This window comes from Cricetulus griseus, chromosome 7 (assembly GCF_003668045.3).
Source record: "Cricetulus griseus strain 17A/GY chromosome 7, alternate assembly CriGri-PICRH-1.0, whole genome shotgun sequence".
In the NCBI taxonomy this organism is placed as follows: Eukaryota; Metazoa; Chordata; class Mammalia; order Rodentia; family Cricetidae; genus Cricetulus; species Cricetulus griseus.
In genome coordinates this window covers 91,276,918-91,295,789 of record NC_048600.1, presented here as the reverse complement: position 1 = coordinate 91,295,789, position 18,872 = coordinate 91,276,918, and the positions used below count along the sequence as shown (strand labels likewise).

At 46.7% G+C, this 18,872-nt stretch overlaps 1 protein-coding gene across 1 annotated transcript; it reads left to right on the top strand.

Annotated features, from left to right (window-relative positions):
* Positions 1 to 2,738: 2,738 nt before the first annotated feature.
* On the top strand, positions 2,739 to 16,168 carry Pipox (pipecolic acid and sarcosine oxidase). Its single transcript, XM_027426627.2, has 8 exons — positions 2,739 to 3,323; positions 4,734 to 4,882; positions 12,533 to 12,746; positions 13,164 to 13,346; positions 13,847 to 13,993; positions 14,353 to 14,511; positions 15,039 to 15,114; positions 15,366 to 16,168. Exons 1-8 carry the CDS (start codon positions 3,210 to 3,212, stop codon positions 15,494 to 15,496), a joined length of 1,173 nt encoding a protein of 390 aa, XP_027282428.1. The 5' UTR covers positions 2,739 to 3,209; the 3' UTR covers positions 15,497 to 16,168.
* The last annotated feature ends 2,704 nt before the right edge of the window (positions 16,169 to 18,872 follow it).

The window sequence follows — 18,872 nt, the reverse complement described above, 5'->3', positions numbered from 1 at the left end:
GTGAGGCGTCGGCTTGCCCCAGGGATGTCTCCTTCTTTTACAAATTGTGAATGGAGGCACCATTTTTATAGAATACGGGAACTAATGAACATTAAGCTCAATTACCTCACCAGTTTCTTCTTAGATCTTTGATCAGCATACACAGAAGTCATGGGTGTGATCAGTGTGTGTCATGTGTTCTATGTCCCTGTATATCAATTTCATATCTGCATTTCTACAAAGCAGGGTCCTCACGCCTGCCATGGTATTGCAGTGTGTCAACATGTCAGCGTTTGCTTAGCTATTCCCTGTTGCTAGATTGTTTCTTTTTTTAAATATTATAAGAGCATAGATATGCATGCCTTCATACAAATGCCTTTTTTCCTCCCCCGAGGGAATATTTCATCAAGTAGAATTTCTAGGTCAGAGTGTTTGAACTATTTTATCTTATTGTGTATGCCCCAGAACATTCCACAGGATCCAATTTGAATTGCCACCTGCAACACAGACAACATAATAAGTTTTATCATTTTTATTTTTGTTTATTTAATAGACACATAATAGTACCTTAGAGTTATTTAATTCCCTTCTCTTTGACTGCTGGTGGAACTGGGCACACTTCCATGCAAGGATTTATTGCCTGCTTTTCCTTGCGTGCAAGCTGTTCATCTCCGTTGACATCTTATAAGAAATCCAGGGGCTGATCTTATATATTTCTATCAAGCCCTTACACACTCGGGGTACCATATTTTTCTTGGTTATATCTGCTATTATTTTAGTGTATATCTGTCCAGTGGTGAGGCAGATGCTATTCTGTCCTCTGTGGGGTGGGGAGACAGAATGCCGTGACCTTTAGACTCTAGAAGGATTTTTCTTTTTCTTTTCTTTTTTTTTCTTCTATTTGGAAAAAAAAAAGTCTAGTCAGATGGCAGTCCCTCCTTGGGCTCCTATGCTATTAGGAAAGAAAGGGCTGGCCAGAAGACAGCCAGTTGCTATTCTGAGGGCTGTCTATGGATCACAAGTGTCGCTGGGGGCCTCAGTCAGCCATTGTGCTGAGGTGAAGCAACTCCCTTGTAACATGGTAGTCATATTTGCATCACACATCACTAGTTCCTCTCTTTATTGTATGGCCAGCAGAAAAACAGCAAAATATTGAAATCAGAAATTTGACTATAACCTCTAATGAATTGTCACTACAGTATTGCAATGGATGGGAAGTGTCTGAGGCCAGGTGTGTGACTCAACTGAGTCCTTACTTGCCTAGGGTCCCTGAAACCCTGGGTTTGATCCCCAATACAATGTTTTATTTTTTTGAGACAGGGTTTCTCTTTGTAGTTCTGGCTGTCTAGAAACTCACTCTGTAGACCAGGCTGGCCTTGAACTCAGAGAGTTGCCTGCCTCTGCCTCCTGAGTGCTGAGATTAAAGGCATGTGCCACCACTGCAGGGCCCATAGCACCATTTTAAACCAAATAGAATGATAGGTCTACACTCCCAGGAGGCAGAGGAAGAAGATTCAGAAGTTCAAGATCACCTGCTGCTGCAAAGAAGATTGAAGGCCAGTTAAGCAATATATGAGATCCTGTATCCAAAAAAGAAGTAAAACAGCATGAACCAATGAATTTTGGAGCGGACAGACCTGGGTTCATGTCTCAGCATCTAGATATACTGGATATGGGGCTTTGGGCAGACCCTGCCATCTTTGGCTGTGTAGTGGTGTTTGAATTATGACTATATAAACAGTCATTTTGAAAAGTCAGTGTTTAAAAACAAGCATTTTATTTTACCTCATAAAATCAAGGAATATGGATGCATCTCATATCAATGATGCTGGGTTATATGGTTCTGCCTTGGTCACTCAATGGTGTTTAGTTGGTCTGGGTATGAGGCCCAAGATGGCTTTTCTCTTATGTGCATCTCTCTGTGTCATCCTGGGGCTTCTTCATCTGCTGTCCCTCACAGCGTGGCTGAACTTCTAACATGATAGTTCAAGGTCTAAGAATGAGTTCTCCAAGGCCAGGAGAGGAAGTCGCCTGAAGGCCCAAGCCAGGAGGTGTGTGGCAGTCACCAAGCTCTATCAGGCAAGCATGTGGTGGGAAGACTGACAAAGAACTTGAGGCTATCTTCAATCTGCCAAAAATGAGGACAAAAATACACAAAAAAATGAGAATTTAATGAGATAATGTATTCAGAGGCAAATTTACCAGGAAGCTAATAAAACTTCAACCATGGGGCTCCCTCATTGAGCAGCTCTCCTGAGTCCTGCCATCTAATTTTGCATGACTAATTTTTTTCCTTTCTTTTTTCCCTCTTTTATTTTTAGTGCTGGGGATTGAACCTGGGACCTCAAGCATGCCAATCACAGTACTCTACCACTGAGCTATGCCTTCAGTCCCCTTCTCCTTTTATTAAAATGGACCTCCAAATTGTATAAGAATCAGGACCTGCCAACCCTGGCTCTGTCCCCAGTGTCTGTAACAATACCCATTGAGCCTGCTGCCTGGCACAGAAGGCTTCTCCACACATGGGCCCTATGTGTGCTAGGCTGGCTCTTGGTTCTCTGTGTGCCTGAGGACAAGGTTCCTCCTCACTGTCCTTCCTGCCCCCCCCATATTTATTCTCCTTTTTCAACATGAAAGTAAAACACACTGAGAATGATTTCATAATCACAATACTGCCCTCCCAATTGGCCCCTGCATCTACCCCCTGACCTCACCACCTACCAGGGAGGAGGGCCAGACCCTGGGCATCCTGCCAAATTCTTAGCTGGCCTGTAGATCTCTAGAGGAAATGAAGCTGCAGAGAGCAAAGCCAGCAGCGGGAGGCAGCAGTCCCGGTGCCCAGCTTGGTCTAAGAGGCATTGAAATTCCAGGGCCGAAGTCCTGAGACAAAGATCATAATGAGACAGGAAGGTGGCATAGGAAGGAGCCCATTTGCATGACAATAATTGAGCCAAGAATAGCAAGCTAGAGGGATGCAAGGGTGAGGCTGGCAGCTGAGCTGGGCTAAACCTCACAAATCAGTCTACCCAGCTCTGCTCTGCAGGGGAGGCGGAGGCTGAGCCCTGTGCCAGGCTTTTGGGAGGGAAAGAAAGACAAGGACACAGGCACCCGGGGATTGTGGGAACTTTGGCCAAGCTGAACTTTGCCTTCCTCCTCCTCCTCTGGCCTGGGAGGTGCCTTTGTTTGCTTTGTCCCCATGGGCTTTGTGGCTGGAGGGCTAAGCGGATATCATGACTGCTCAGAAAGGTCTCTGGGATGCTATTGTGATCGGAGCAGGCATCCAAGGCTGCTTCACTGCATACCACCTGGCCAAACACTCGAAGAAGGTCCTCCTGCTGGAGCAGGTACAATGTCCCTTCTCTCCTTCTGCTGTACAAGACTGTTCCTTCCTCTTTCCTCACCTGGGGAGGGCTTTCTGGAACTTGGGCTATGGGTGAAGCCAAAGGCCCCAATGTCACCAATTCTGTGCAGTTCATAGCTTAGCTACTTCATGTGAACCTTGACAATTCAAAGAAAAGTCACACCCTCAAGGCCATGTGGAGTTTCTTGGTATATTCTTATTACTGCCTCTCAGTTCTTGCCCTGGATTAAGAAGTGCCTCACCTCTCTTCATTTTTTGCTACCTAAACCATTGATCCAGTCCAGAAAAAGAATCAGTTCAGTTCTGCTCTGAGTAACCTTAAATAAAAGACCATTTTGCCTAGAAGCAAAGGAGGAAGGCTCTTGACTGCATTTCCCCTGCTTCTCCTTCCAGAGCCTAGCAGAGCCTCTGTCGATTCTGCTGCCTTCGGGTAATAGTAGCCTCTTTGATTGATTCACAGGAACTAAGACTCAGGTCTTCTTTTCCTTAAAGGAAAGGTGGTCACAGGACTACTGCAAATGAGGATGGCACTGGGAACCTGCAGGACCCCCTTAGGGGCGGGGCCTACACTGTTCATCACATGGAGTTTTCTACTTCAGTGGCTTCTCCTTTTCCATTCTGCCTGCAGCTTTCCAAGCTGGTTTCCACTTACTCTTCCTGGAATAGTTAGAAATTGTCTCCAATTTCTCTATCCGTTTGCCCAAAGCCCAAGAGATTCCTGTTAACATCCCTTCGGAAACTCTAATTTTTTCACACACATCCTCACCCCTCCCCAGTCCCAAGGTAGTTCCTGTATTCTGAGTAACCTGAAGACTCGGTGAGATGGCATCCTTTTTCTGATCTGGAAAACCAAGGGTTTAGATTGGCATCATCTGGAAGGTTCCTTCTAATTCTGCTTTTCTTAGGAGTCTAACTGAGATGCGAGTGCAGTCGGAGATGGAAGGTTACTAAAAAAGGGACGGGTGGCTGCGAGGGTTGTTTGCAAAAGGGAGAACTCACTCAGTGCTGCTAAGAAGCTTCTGACCAGATTGCCTGGCCAGTAAGTGGGCTGCAGGGAGTCACTGGAAGGATTGTCTGAAAATATTTGAAAATAGCTAGGCCTGGTAATGGGGGTCTAAAATCCCAGGTACTCAGGAAGCAGATGCAGGAGGATTGCAAGTTTAAGGCCTGCCTATGCTATGTAACAAGACCATGTTTCAAAATAAAAAGTAAAAAAGAGGGCCAGGGTTAGGGTTCAGCTGCACAGCACTTGCCTAGTGTGTGCAAGGCCAGAGGTTCAATCCCCAGGATCAGAAAAAAAGGAACCATTGGAAAGATGAGATGGCGTCTAAAGGCAAAGGGAGGGCTGAACAAAGGGCCGTGGCTTCCAATGTCTCTTGTCCCCTGCTTCTAGTTCTTTCTTCCGCATTCCCGAGGAAGCTCACATGGACAGAGCCGCATAATCAGAAAGGCTTATCCAGAGGACTTCTACACCAGGATGATGGATGAATGCTATCAGACGTGGGCCCAGCTGGAGCATGAGACTGGAGCCCAATTGCACAGGTGGGCAAGGGAGGAAGACCTTGAATGTAAGGGGATCCACCCCTCCACACTGTAAGGTGTGAACTTGACATGCAACTGGAGGGACACAACCCTAGGAGGGAGGGGCCAGTCGTGTGGAAGCCTTCTGCTCACTGCCATTGCCTCTCCACCAACCCTGCTGGTCCCGACCAGCTCTGGGTTCCATGCCTGCTTTAGACTCTGTGCCCAAAGTAGAACATGCTGTGTTCTGAAAACTCGAAGAACCTCTGTGGGCAGATATCTCGAGCAGGGCAGGCCTGCACGGAGCCTTCTGGAGCCGTGTTATAGGGCCTGGGTCAGAATGGAAGAGCCAGCTATTGTTCTTACTCATGTCCTATTTTAAAAAGTTACTTACGCATATTTTAGTGTGTGAATGTTTTGCCTACATATGTGCCTGGTTCCTGATGCCCAGGGAAGTCAAAAGAGGGTATCAGACCTTGGAATTGGAATTACAGATGTTGTGAGCTATAGTGTGGGTACCAGATCCTCTGCAAAAGCAAAAAGTACTTTTTTTGTTTGTTTGTTTGTTTTTTGAGACAGGGTTTCTCTGTGTAGTCCTTGGCTGTCCTGGAACTCACTCTGTAGACCAGGCTGACCTCAAACTCAGAGATCTGCCCGCCTCTGCCTCCCAAGTGCTGGGATTAAAGACTGCGCCAACACTGCCCGGTGCAACCAGTACTCTTAACCTCTGTGTCACTCTCCTGCCCACTAGTATCCTATCTTTTTATGCTAGGTCCTCTCCCCATAACAATCCATAAGTGCATTTTATTGATATATTGTCTCCTGGAAGCAAAATGAGGGTGTTCGGAGGGCCAGATGGTTTGCCAGGAACTGACCCAGTCGCAATGTCCTGTTGCCCTGTTGTTCTCTCCAAACTTGAGGGCTCCTCCCTCACTGACCCTTCAGACACTCCTAAGGAAGGAAGCAGAAACCACTCCGACATCTCCTTTTACTCCTCTGGACTCTTAACTGAACTCCCTTTACATAACCCTGGCTCTACCCCACAGGGTGGCGGTTATTTTAATGGCTGTGAACCAAGAGGTTACTGTTCTGTTACAAAAACACCATTAACTTAAGAACAAAGTGAAATCCATTATGCAAATACAGCCAGGGCAGCTAATTAAGGATTTAGTCAGAGACAGCAAATACACCCAGCACCCAAATAAAGGAGAATGTCTTTCTGAGGAGTGGCCTGGCAGAGAGACCCTTCTCCAGCAGTTGACTGTGACTACTGAGTATTTTGAGGTAGGAGATGTGCCTGAGGCTTAGAAGGGTACAAGTCTGTCCAGCAAAATGTTGACAGACAGACAATCATGAGCTGTCTGGAGTCACAGTTTGAGTTTGACTTCCTGCCTCAACTCCTACCACCTATGTGGTGTGTGTGTGTGTGTGTGTGTGTGTGTGTGTGTGTGTGTGTGTGTGTGTGTTGGGGGGGTCTTTGTACCTCTCTCATAAGGAATTGTGAAGGTTGTACGAGACCCTGGAAAATACTCCACACAGTGCCTGGTGGTTTTTCCCTCCTCTCTTGAGTCTGTTGGGCTATAGAGGAGGAAGAACAAAAGGAAACAAAAGGGATGCAACAGGAACTGGGGATGTAGCTCAGTTGGTAGAGTGCTTGCCTAGCTTGCTTGAGGCCCTGGGTTTGGTCCCCAGCACCCCCATGATACTGGGGCATAATGGTATCCCAGCACTTGGGAGACAGAGACAGGAGGAATGGTACAGTGGTTAAAAGAGTTTGCTGCACAGACTTAAGGACCAGCGTTTGTGGGCCCCAGCATCCATGTATCAAAGTCTAAAGAGATAAGAAACGCTTTTGGTCCCAGGCATGTACAGCTCACTTCGTTCGCTCCACAGAGCTGCTGAGGATTAGGGTCGTCTCTCTCTCTCTCCTCCTCCTCCTCCCCCTCCTCCTCCTCCTCTTTCTCTTCCTCCTCTTCTGTTGTTTTAAGGACAGGGTCTCTTTGTGTTACCCAGGCTGGCCTCAAAGCCCCAGGTTCCACCAAGGTATTGAGGTATTAGGGACTGCAGGCACGTACCAATGTCAACTGTGTAGTAGTCATAGCATATTACTGTGAATCACTGAATTACTGCACTCTCGGTTTGTAGCAGGGGTCAGCAAACTTCTTCTGTAAGCCACACAGTAAGTATGTTAGGCTTCCCTGGCCATATGGTCTCTTTTGCAAATATTCAGTCTGCTATTGTAGTGTGAAAGCAGCCAAAGATCCAAATAAATGAACCTGGATGTGTTCCAATAAAACTTTATTTCTAAAAAAAAATTTTATTTCAAGACACTGAAATTTGAGTTTCATGATATTTCTTTGTGGTTTTTAAAGGTTTATTTTAAATTTTTTTAAAAGATTTATTTCTTAGCTAGGAGGTGGTGGCACATTACCTTTATTCCCAGCACTTGGGAAGCAAAGACAGTCAGATCTCTGTGAGTTCGAAGCCAGCCTGGTCTACTGAGCAGGACCGAGCTCCAAAAACCAAATGGAAAAAAAAAAAAAAAGAATTATTTCTTTTTATTTTATGTGTTTGAGTGTTTTGCCTGCATATATGTCTGTGTAACTGATATATGCCAGCTACCCTTGGAGGCATAAGAAGAGGGAATTTGATCCTTGGAAATGGATTTACAGATAGTTGGGAGGCACCATGTGGGTGCAAGGAATTGAACCCAGATCTTCTGTAAGAGTAACGAGTGCTCCTAACAGTTGAGTCATCTCTCCTACCCTATTTTCAATTTTTTATGCAGATGAGTGTTTTGTCTTCATGTGTGTATGTGCATCATCCATGTGCCTGGTGCCCAGGAAGGCCAAAAGAGGATGTCATATCCCTAAGAACTGGAGTTATATACAGTTGTTAGTTATCACATGGGTGCTGGGAACTGAACCTGGGTCTTCAGCAAGAGCAGCCAGTGTTCTTAGCCACTGAGCCATCTCTCTACATACACTCCTTTTGGAGACAAGGTTTTATTTTGTAGCTGGCCCCAGACTCACTAAGGAGCCCAGGCTGACTTCAAATTTGAGGTCTCCCTCCCTGTGTTAGTCTCTGGAGTTCTTCTGGGCATGGGCACCACCCTGCTCAGGATTTGGCTCAGGATTTGTGTGTCTTGCAATGGAATTCTGCTTTAGATTTTTAAAAATCAACCACTTATAAAATATAGAAATCATCTTAACTTGTGGAGTAAGTGGACATGAAGCTAGATTTGATCCGAACTGGTTATGTTGCCCATGCCTGTCTCCAAACAAATTCAGGGCTAAGGAATTCCAGGTTAAAAACCTTGCATCTATGCATTTTAAAGGGAATACCATAACTGGTATGAAAAGAATATTCAGATGTCTCAGAGCTCCAATTAAGAAAAATGAAGAGTAATGTGAATGTGCTTATAAAACCTGCAAAGCTTACGAGAGCGCTAAGTATTATTATTGCTGTTGCTATTATTCCATCATTAGCAAGTCCTTTCTCATGGCTACCCTAATGTACTCACATGTCCTAGGTTTCTTTTTTTTAATTATTCTTTTACTGTGTAGGATGTAATACAGATCCTTCCCACTCTGAATGGTATCTGAATATACTTCTCCACCTTTGGGCTGAATGCCATCCAAATTGCCTTAGCTTTGCTCTTAATTTTGATTTTCTAAATGATTTCATCATCTTTGTCGTTCTTGCTTCTCTCTGGCTCCTTCTAGACACACCGGTATAATACCATAAGATAAATGATAGAAATGAGTGTATTTAATGTCATCTGATGATGATTTAAAAAACCACAAAAACCTTTCCGAGCTAGTAGTGGAGGAGGTTGCCCAATTCTTCTGTTCTGCTTCCTGTGACAGATCATATGATACTCGGGTGGGCTCTGGATATTTGCATATATTCTGGGAGCAGACAATGACATGTGTCGGATCATAAGGCCTGAGTCCTTTGTGATGTGTACAGCCGGGATGCTGGTACACACAGAAAAGCCAGGCTCTGAGGCCCCGCCTTCTCCCTTTGAGTCCTACTATCCAGCTCCTGACCCAAGCTGCCCCTGCTTCACTGACAATATCAGACAAGATCACAGCCGTAGGCAGTACAGCTGCTGGCAGAACCTGGTGGCCCCCTCCGCAGCTGCTGCTTCCTGTGCCTGCAAAGTGTCTGGCTTGTCAGCCACATCCCCTCCCTGGAGCAATCTTTGTTAACCAATTCCACTTCGGCCCACTGAGCAGAAGATGAAACACAGAGAGCTGTTCCCAAACCAACAAAGACAGCAGCCATTACCAAGGCCCTTCCCCAAGGTGATGCTGAAAGCTGGTTCACCTGGCACTTTGAACTGGAGCAAAAGAAAGGCAGCCAGAGCCCATGATGGAAAATGGAAGGAAGATTCAAGGAGAGCTGTCTGCCCCTTGAGGCGCCTCCCTGCTCTTTCCTCCCTCCTGACCCCCTTGCCCTATTTTAGTAACTGCTGGAGAGTCTTGATAGATCACTAGCTCCCTATAGTTCCTGGGCCACAGAGGTGTCAAGGAGGCCCTCCAGAGGAATTTTCAATGGCCTTTTCTCAGTGCTGGAGCAAAGTGGGCCATAAGGAAGGTGTAGTTCATACCAAGGGCTCTAGATTCATGAGATGGGCATTCTGGGAGGTGGGAGTTGCAAACTTGCTAGGGTTCCCTGGTAACCCTAGGATTTTAGACCATCCTTTCTAGACTAGCCCTCCCCCTCCCCTTTATATAAGGCCTTTGTCCCTTTCATTTTTCTTCTCAAACTTTGTAGCTTGTGTCTGAGAAAAAAAAAAAAAAAAAGGAGGCGGGGCCCTAATCGCCCTAAGCACAGACGTAAGAAATTGATGCAGAATGAGTAGTCTATTTATTGGGAATCTAGGAAAAACCATTAAGAAAATAAGCACTTAAATGATTTTCACTCTGCCTGTGGAAGTCATCTGTCTTCATACTTGGGGAAAGGCCCAGTCTCCGATCCTGGTTTTGATTGACTGATTTCCAATTCTCCAAGCATTTCCCACAGGAGCCTCTCACCTATCTCCCGTAATGACAGGCCTTTGCATTTCCAGGCAGTGTTTTACATTTATTTCCGATTTGCTCATAATGGTCAAAAATCTCTCTCCAATCCAAGGCATTTCTCCAACAGTGCACGGTTTCCCTCAGGCCAAATAGCTCAGCTGTGATCCACGAAAAATGAGAATTTCCCAAACACATCTTCGGACTTGGGGAGGGTCTAGCATCACAGATTCAGATAGAAAATTTCCCACTGTTAGATCAATATCTGGGCTAAGAAATAAATGCCACAGGGGCAGAGAGCTGGAGCAAAATGATTACAATCGGCACAATTACATTCACCGCAGAATCAGCTCACTGATTACTCCTAGGGTTGGGGAGCTCTGGCTTCATCCACCATAGGACGGCTTGGGAATTAGAACATCACTCAGCATTTCATAATCCGACAGGTTTGCCCGTTGTGTTGGCACAAGTTCATTTTCCCCTACAATATAATATGTCTCTGTAAATAGAGTTCTGTTTCAAGGAAAGAAGGAAGGTAGAAAGTAAGGCGAGATGGAAGAAGGGAAGAGCACGTGAGAGGCCAAGGCTGCTATATTGCCGGCAGGGACTAAGTCACTCTGTGGTCTTTGTGGACTAGAGAGCAGACATTTTATCGGCTTAGGTGAGCAGCAAGCCGCATCTTTCCCATCAGGTAAAAAGGTTCAAGAACACCTGGCTAGGCATAGTGGTACAAGCCTGAAGTCCAACATTTGGGAAGATGAGGGCAGAAACATCTCCACAGGTTAAGGCCAGTCTAGGATACATTGTAAGTCCCTTTCTCAAACAAGCCAAAACAAAAACACACATCTGAGACAAGGGGGTGTGGCTTGGTGAGGTATTTGCCTAGGGAGCAGGAATCCCTGGGTTCCATCTCCAGCATCGTAACCTAACTACAAAACACTGGGTACTTTTATTTTTGAATATGATGGAATGGGACCATGGATTTGTGCGTGCTAAGCAAGCGCTCTCCACTAAGCCACCACCACCCCCACTCCCAACCTTTGGGGTGGCTTCTTAATTATCTTGTTGACCAAGAAGTTGAGTAGGCAAGTTTTCATGACCTAAGAACTAAAATGAAGTTCTTTGGGGAGGCTACAGAAAAGAGACTAGCTCCTGGCTGGGGATTCTGTCTCATCGAGTCTACACCGAGCTTTGAAGAGGCAGAGCTGGCGTCGCTATCTCACCACGAATGCTGGGTAGGCGGGGGCCATGGCGAATGGATTGGGCGTGCTGCGCGGCTCTGTGTACTGACACCGGCCCCCAGGCCCACTGCATCCCTACCCCCTCCCAGTCTCCTCTTTAATCCCCACAACCAGATAATGTGGGATTTGGAAGCATGTAATATCCATGAGACTCCATTATAGGCTATTACGAGCTTTGTAGGCAGTACCTGGGGGATGCAGCAGGCTGCTGCTGTGCGGGGCTGCTGAAGCCAAGAGGGAACATAGGAGCAGTCCCAGGGGCCTGAGGCACCTTTCCTTTGTTTAGACAGCCCCTCCCCCAAAGGGACTTCTGGTCTGTTGTGGCAGAGAGTCGGGAATCGTCAAAGGAAACGGCTGACTGTCTCCTTCACAGGGTGAGAAGGACGGGAGAAGTCTAGTGAGATTCAGACCAGACTCTCTGAGTTCATTGTTGGCGCGCTGTGCACCAACCAGTGTCTCTGCTTGTGTGTGAAAGTGCCGCAGGCCTTGCGGTGATCCTTGCGGTGATCTTCTGGAGCGCTTCAGGGGTGGCATCCCCTGAATGTTGAGCAGCAACCCCAGACATCGTGACAACCACAAAACAGCCAGTGCCACTTCCATTCAATGTCCTGGGTTTCAGAGGAGGAATTTGGGACTTGGAGTAGTGAGTCATCTGGTCAAGGTCACATCAAGGTGACACCCAGATTAGTAGCAGAACCAGATCTCCTTTTCCATGAAATAAGCCACAGTGAAGAAATAATGAGGGCAGACAAACACACAAGAAGGACAAGGCAGTATATGATAAGAAGACAGGTAGGCGGGGTGGGAGCTAGAGAGATGGTTGGGATGTTAAGAATGCACACTGCTCTTCCAGAGGACCTGAGTTCCATTCTCAGCAACCGAGCCGGGTGATTCACAGCTGCCTGTAACCCCAGCTCCTGGGGGGTCGGATACCTCTAGCCTCTGTGGGCCCTTACACTCATGTGCACACACACATGCAAAATTTTAAAAACTTAAAAATAAAACTTTGAAAAATAAAGAGGAAGGGAAAGTAAGAAATGGGAAAGGAAGGGTGACAGGATAGCACGGAGGGTTCTGCAAAGAGGGAACAGGAGGAAGGGTGGAAAACGCATTTCACCTGCATTTCCAAGGTGTCGTAAAGGTTGTGGGGATGGAGGACCTCTGCTGTCAAGAGCAGGATGGAGGGACAAGCAAGCCAACTGTGAGTGTCAAAGGAGGGCTTAGAGATGGTCTGAAAACCAGCTGGGGCATGCCGGACTCCCAGATGGAATCTATGGCTTCTCGTGTGCTCTGCATGTCAGGTCAAGCCGTAACGCTGTAGACGCGGGTTCCTTACTGAGGAATGAGGATAGGTGGCCAGGGTCATGACAGATTCTTCACCCCGCTGGCCTTTTCTTTTGGAACAGGCAGACTGAGCTCTTGTTGCTGGGGATGAAGGACAATCCAGAATTAAAGACAATCCAGGCCACTCTGTCCAGGCAGGGGATTGACCATGGGTGCCTTTCATCAGAGGATTTAAAGCAACGCTTCCCGAACATTCAGTTCACCAGGGGAGAAGTGGGGCTGTTGGACAAGACTGGAGGTGTCCTCTATGCAGACAAGGCTCTCAGAGCCCTCCAGGTAAGGTTGTGCAGACCCAGGGAAATACAGCTCCCTTCTCTGGGCATCATGGCCCCATCAGGAAGCCCCTGGCGCGCTCGTCAATCTCTCTCTCTTTTTCTTCCTCTCTCTCTCTCTCTCTCTCTCTCTCTCTCTCTCTCTCTCTCTCTCCTTCCCTCGCTCCCACCTCTCTCTCCAGGGTTTCTCTGTATAATCACCCTGACTATCCTGGAACTCACTCTGTAGACCAGGCTGGCCTCAAACTCATACTGACCCACCTGCTTCTGCCTCCTTAGCTCTGGGATTAAAGGCGTGCGCCACCGTCGCCCATCCTAAGATTCCACAATCTTGTCTGCCCTCAGTGAGGGGCTCTTGGTCTCCCAGGGTGAACCACATGCACAACTAATTAATTCATCTTTCTTGGGCCTGCCCTTTCAGCATGTAATTTGCCAGCTAGGAGGCACGGTGTGTGATGGAGAGAAGGTAGTGGAGATAAGACCTGGCCTACCTGTCACAGTGAAAACCACCTTGAAGAGCTATCAAGCCAACAGCTTGGTCATCACTGCTGGTCCCTGGACCAACCAGATTCTCCGTCCCCTGGGAATTGAGTTGCCTCTCCAGGTAGGGCAAGCTGGAAGCTGGAGAATCAATAGCTAAGAGAAGAAACCTTGGAGCCAGCCAGGCTTGACTTAGCCTTGGACCTGCCACTTCCTAGTGGTCAACACTGGACAAATTAGTTCACCTCATTAAGTGTCGGGTTTACCAGGGTGGGAAATAACAGTTACCTCAAAAGGCTATTGGTAAACTAATTTATCAGGTGTGTATAGAGCCTCCAGGAGATGGCCAGACTTATAGTGCACTGAATAAATATGAAGTGTATCAAATTCCTGAAAAGATAGTGAAAGACGACTTCGGAGCTGCTGTGGGAGAAAACCAAGAATAGAGACAAGATAGGCTTGGAGACCTTTGTGCAACGTAATGTATATTGTAAGTACGTGACACAAGAATTAGGTCAAGCAGGTTGAATATGAAAGGACCACAGGACCCTACCAGAATCTGCTGTTGTTGTCTATAGAGCTCCATGACTGCCCTCTTTATCTCCTACTTCCTCCTGCATCAAGACCCTTAGGATTAACGTGTGTTACTATCGAGAGAAGGTGCCTGGGAGCTATAGCGTATCACAGGCTTTCCCGTGTATTCTGAGTCTGGACCTGGCCCCCCACCACATCTACGGACTTCCAGCATCAGAGTACCCAGGGCTGATGAAGGTAAGCAAAAAGGCTAAGAAGGCGACTATACTGCTAGGTGCCCGTGCAATTCTGGGAATTCATACCTAATTCATATTCTAACATACTTCTGTGGGACCCTCCTGGAGTCTGCTTCACTATTGGCCATTTACAGCATAATATGGTATGTCCCACTCCTGCCCTGAGGCCTAGGGCACCTTGTCCTTATAAAGACAGGGTAGGGCTGGAGATGAGCACTAGGCAACTTCAGGTGCTAACACATAGCACCTGCTGGGATTGGGATGATGGGCAGAGACACTCTGCGTCCAAACCCACCCCTCACTAGCTGGTATGTTCAGAAGGCCAGCTTTACAGCCCGTGCTATTCCAATGGGGGCATAGGTCTGCTATCACCATGGTGACAGTGTGGACCCAGAGGAGCGGGACTGCCCCACAACCTTCTCAGACATCCAAGATGTTCAGATTCTACGCCACTTTGTCAGAGATCACTTACCAGGCCTTCGGCCCGAGCCAGACATCATGGAGCGCTGCATGTACACAGTAAGCTGGCTGTTCCAAGTCACAGAGTAGGGAAGGAGACAGACAGACCCACAGTTGGCCAGGCCTCACTCCATTTGACCTCTCTGACCCATCATGTGACTTTAAACTAGCCAGCTAATTCCTGTGGATTGGTTCACCTCAATAAGAGAGGAGCCTGTTAGAGATTATTCATATTCCTTTTTATTAGGCGGCGAGGCTTTTGCCTGGCAGTCCTTCCCTATATTTCCCAGAAGAGCTCTAAAACAGTTCTTGGCAAGATGCTCCCAGTTGAGCAGGCCTTGGGGACAAAGAGAAGAGACAGATGCCGTCGGGCCTGAGGCATCTTGGCTAAAGTTAGTTCACAAAGATGACTACCTACTGTGTCTGAAGAACCAGTATGTTTAGTGGGGGTGGGGGCAAGTTGGGTGCAGACCTCAGCCCCATCCAGCTCTCTTTTGAAAGAGTCCCAGGCCAGTTCCCTCCTACCAGAGCCTGTAGTTCCTACCCCTTCCTTTCCTCAGGGGACACAGGCATGACTTTCTTTCTAGAATACGCCTGATAAGCACTTCATTCTTGATTGCCACCCGAAGTATGACAACATTGTCATCGGTGCTGGATTCTCTGGTGAGCTTGAGGATGGGGGCGGGGAGCCTGCAAGCAGACCTACCGAAGCAGATCTTGCATGCATTAACTGAGGTCTGGACACTGGGTGTATAAGGAGGGTGGGCAGCCAAAAAAGGTGGCACTTGTGGCAGGAGGCAATTTCTAGCTTTGGGATGAGATCGAGAGGAGAGGTAGTGCTGTCTGGGTGTGGAGGGAAGTTCTCTAGAGCCCAGAATCTGTACTTGAAGGTACATGGCTCATTCTTCTCCCAGGGCATGGATTCAAGTTGGCCCCTGTTGTGGGGAAGATCCTCTATGAGCTAAGCATGAAAGTAGCACCATCCTATGACTTGGCACCATTTCGAATGAGCCGCTTCTCTACACTGAGCAAAGCCCACCTTTGACCACAGCTGACTCTCTCCTGGGGAGGAGAACCCTCATGGGGAAGACGTCTAGGAGAAGGAAGTAGCCATGGCATGTCTCCTGTCCTTCTGCTTCTATGGAATCTCCTGTAAACACCAAATAATTGATCCTCTGTTCCCAGTCACTCTCCTGAGTCCATCTCTTTTCCCATCCCCAGAAAGTCAGCCAGAGACTCACCCTCACAAAACAGCAAGGAGCTTAAAGATGGAGGTCTCAATGGGGGAGGGGCTCAAGATAGCTCAATAGACTAAGGGGATCCTTAAATTTCTTTTTGCTGGGACAATGGATAAACTTGAGCATGGTCTGACTAAATCTGCCTAGGTGATGTAAAAATGATTTTTTATTTTTTATTTTTCAAGACAGGGTTTCTCTGTGTGTAGCTCTGGCTGTCCTAGAGCTCACTCTGTAGACTAGCTGGCCTTGAACTCAGAGAAATCCACCTGCCTTTGCCTCCCGAGTGCTGGGATTAAAGCCATGTGCCACCACCACCCGGCTAAAAATGATTATCTTTTATAAACTGCTAGAGTCTTTGGGATTTCTTTGCTGAGAGTTTGAGCCAGTTGCCATCACCAATTCACATAAAATCTCACCTCTAATAAATAAACATTTGCCAGGAAAAAAATATTGCTGAAAAAATTAAAAAGCTACATTGCACAATGTCTGAGGAAGTCTTTATTTCCTATGTAATTCTATTTCTTATCGGCTCTAATGATCTAAATTAGTATCACAGAGTCTGTTACCCCAGGAATCCACAGAGTCTCCATCCCGTCGACTCACTGTGCCCTTCTGTCTGCTGCTTTGTCTCATCCTCATCTTCTCTCTGGGCCTGTAAAGATGCTCTGTTCCCCACACTCTCATTAAGGTGTATTGTCAGGTCCTTATGAAGACGGAACTGTTATACCAGAAAGAAAGCCAGAGACACACTCGCTTAGAAACCCCGTTCAATGTTTGAATGTTAAATGTGCCATTTTATTATCATTAGGATTGCTCCCACTTAATGAAACAGCATTAGCACCGAGGCGGCTGGCCTCCTTGCACTAATTGCTTTGGAAGAGAATGTGGCTTGTAACTACCCCTGGGTGGGTGGAGGGGTGAGGGGTGTGAACAGGGATGATGCAAGGTTGACGTGCTTAGATGGTACCCAAAAGCCAGGGGCAGGGGACCTCCAGAGAGGGCCAGCTCCACCCTGGAGAACAGGATCTTACATGTTCTGGGGAGAGAGAAGCTGGGACAACGAGGGGTGGCTATGGCAGAAGGAAATGACAGGGAAAGTGAACAATAGAAATGATATATTCACAAAGAAATATACCACAAAGAAAATTACTCTACTTACCTCAGTCCTTAAAGGCCCAGACATGTGCGATAGCTTTCTGATTTCTCCAGTGAGTTCCAAAAGCCAGCTCATCCTGTCAGCCCCGTGTCAAGTCTGCTTTTGGGGCAATTTCAGGTGGTTCTCAGAAACTCAGTCTCTATAAAATGGCAATAATAATACTGACCAACTATATGGAGGTGTATAAAGATCAAATATTATCCCTTACTCATTTGATATTTAAATATTGACTTAGTTTTTGTTATGCGTCAGGTGTTGTGTGGATGCATCAGTGTGCTGGTGAGTTTTAATTGTCTCCTGAAAACCATCCACAGTCATCTGGGAAGAGAATCCTGATGAGGAGTTCCCTAGATTGACCTGTGGGCATGTCTGAAGGATTACCTTGATTAGTGACATGGAAAGACCCAGCCCACTGTGAACATCACCATTCCCTAGGCAGAGGCCTCCACTCTCCATTAGGGTACGGAAGGCTAGCTGAGTATTGGGCAGGCAAGCAAGGGTACATACTTTTATTCTCTCTCTGCTCTTGACTATAGATGTGATAAAATTTTAAGTTTCTGCCTTGACCTCCCTATAATAATGGGCTGTAATCTAGAATTGTAAGCCAAATAAATCCCTTTCTTCCCTAAATTGCCTTTTTCCCCAGGATATTTGTCACAGCAACAGAAAAAGGAACCAAGACAATCAGTAAACACACAGATGGAAATCCCTGTTCTAAAACAGCAGAGTGGGCCTGTCTTAGTTAGTTAGGGTCTCTGTAGTTGTGATAAAGCACCATGACCATGAACAACTTGGGGAGGAAAGGGTTTATTCCAGCTTAAAACTCTTAAGTCACACTCCAGTGCTGAAGGAAGCCAGGGCAGGAACTCAAACCAGGCAGGAACCTGGAGTCTGGAGCTGATGCAGGCCAAGTACTGCTTCCTGGCTTGCTCTTCCTGGCTTGCTTAGCTTGCTTGCTTATAGCACCCAGGGCCACCAGTCCAGGGGTAGCACCACTCACAATGGGCTGGTCCCTCCCCCATCAATCACTAATTAAGAAAATGCCCTGCAGACTTGCCTGCAGCCTGCTCTTATGGAGGAATTTTCTCAGTTCTTCTTCCCAAATGACTCTAGCTTGTGTCAAGTTGACATAAACCTAGCCGGCACAAGGGCCTCAAAAAATCAGAAAGAGAAGTAGTTTATGATCTGGCAGTTCCACTTCTGGGAATATCTCCTAAAGATTTGAAAGTAGGGTCACAAAAGGCTATTTATACACCCATGATTATATGGCATCATTATTCACAATGGCCAAGAGGCAGAAACAGCCCAGATGTCCATTAACACATGAATGGATGAACAAAAACGTAGTCTGTGCATGGGGTAGTACTAGGTCTGGAAAAGGAAAAAGAGGACCCTGACATATACTCCTTCATGGCTGAAATGAGAACATGTTAAGTGAAATAAGTGAAGAGACAGAAGGGCCAACGCTGTGCAGATGCCCTTGTGTGAGTCCAGCGGTGAAATTCACAAAGGGAGAGAGAGAATGTGTCTTCCCAGGGGCTGAGAGAAGGAAGAGGAAACTGCTTTGTTTATGGATTCAGAGCCTTAGTTTTAGAGGATGAAAAAAGTTCTGGAAGTTGGTCACACAGCAGCGTGAATGTGTTTAATGTCACTGAGCTAACTACGCATCTAAAATAGCTAAGACATTAAATGTTGCATGTATTCTACCATGATTTTTAAAAATTCGTGCCTTTATGGAGCTGGTGGTAGCAGGGTGGAGACATGTAAGCAATACATGCATGTAAATGAAAAAAATTTTTTTTGAGACACTGTTTCTCTGTGCAGCCCTGGCTGTCCTGGAACTCACTCTGTAGACCAGGCTGGCCTCCAGCTCAGAGCATACATGTATATTATAACACATGTAAATTATAACATATAATCTTTTGGGGGACATCAGACTAGGGAAGGACAAGAAACTCTGGGAGAAGCTGAGGCTTCCCATGATTGGTCAACAGTAGACTTACTGAGGCCATTAGGGGTGAGCCGTG

Excerpts from the sequence above, each read along its gene's own strand:
- Pipox (XM_027426627.2), top strand. The coding sequence starts at position 3,210 with ATGACTGCTCAGAAAGGTCTCTGGGATGCTATTGTGATCGGAGCAGGC. Across the intron at positions 4,883-12,532 it reads ACTGGAGCCCAATTGCACAG|GCAGACTGAGCTCTTGTTGC; the intron begins GTGGGCAAGGGA and ends CTTTTGGAACAG. Across the intron at positions 15,115-15,365 it reads CATCGGTGCTGGATTCTCTG|GGCATGGATTCAAGTTGGCC; the intron begins GTGAGCTTGAGG and ends TTCTTCTCCCAG.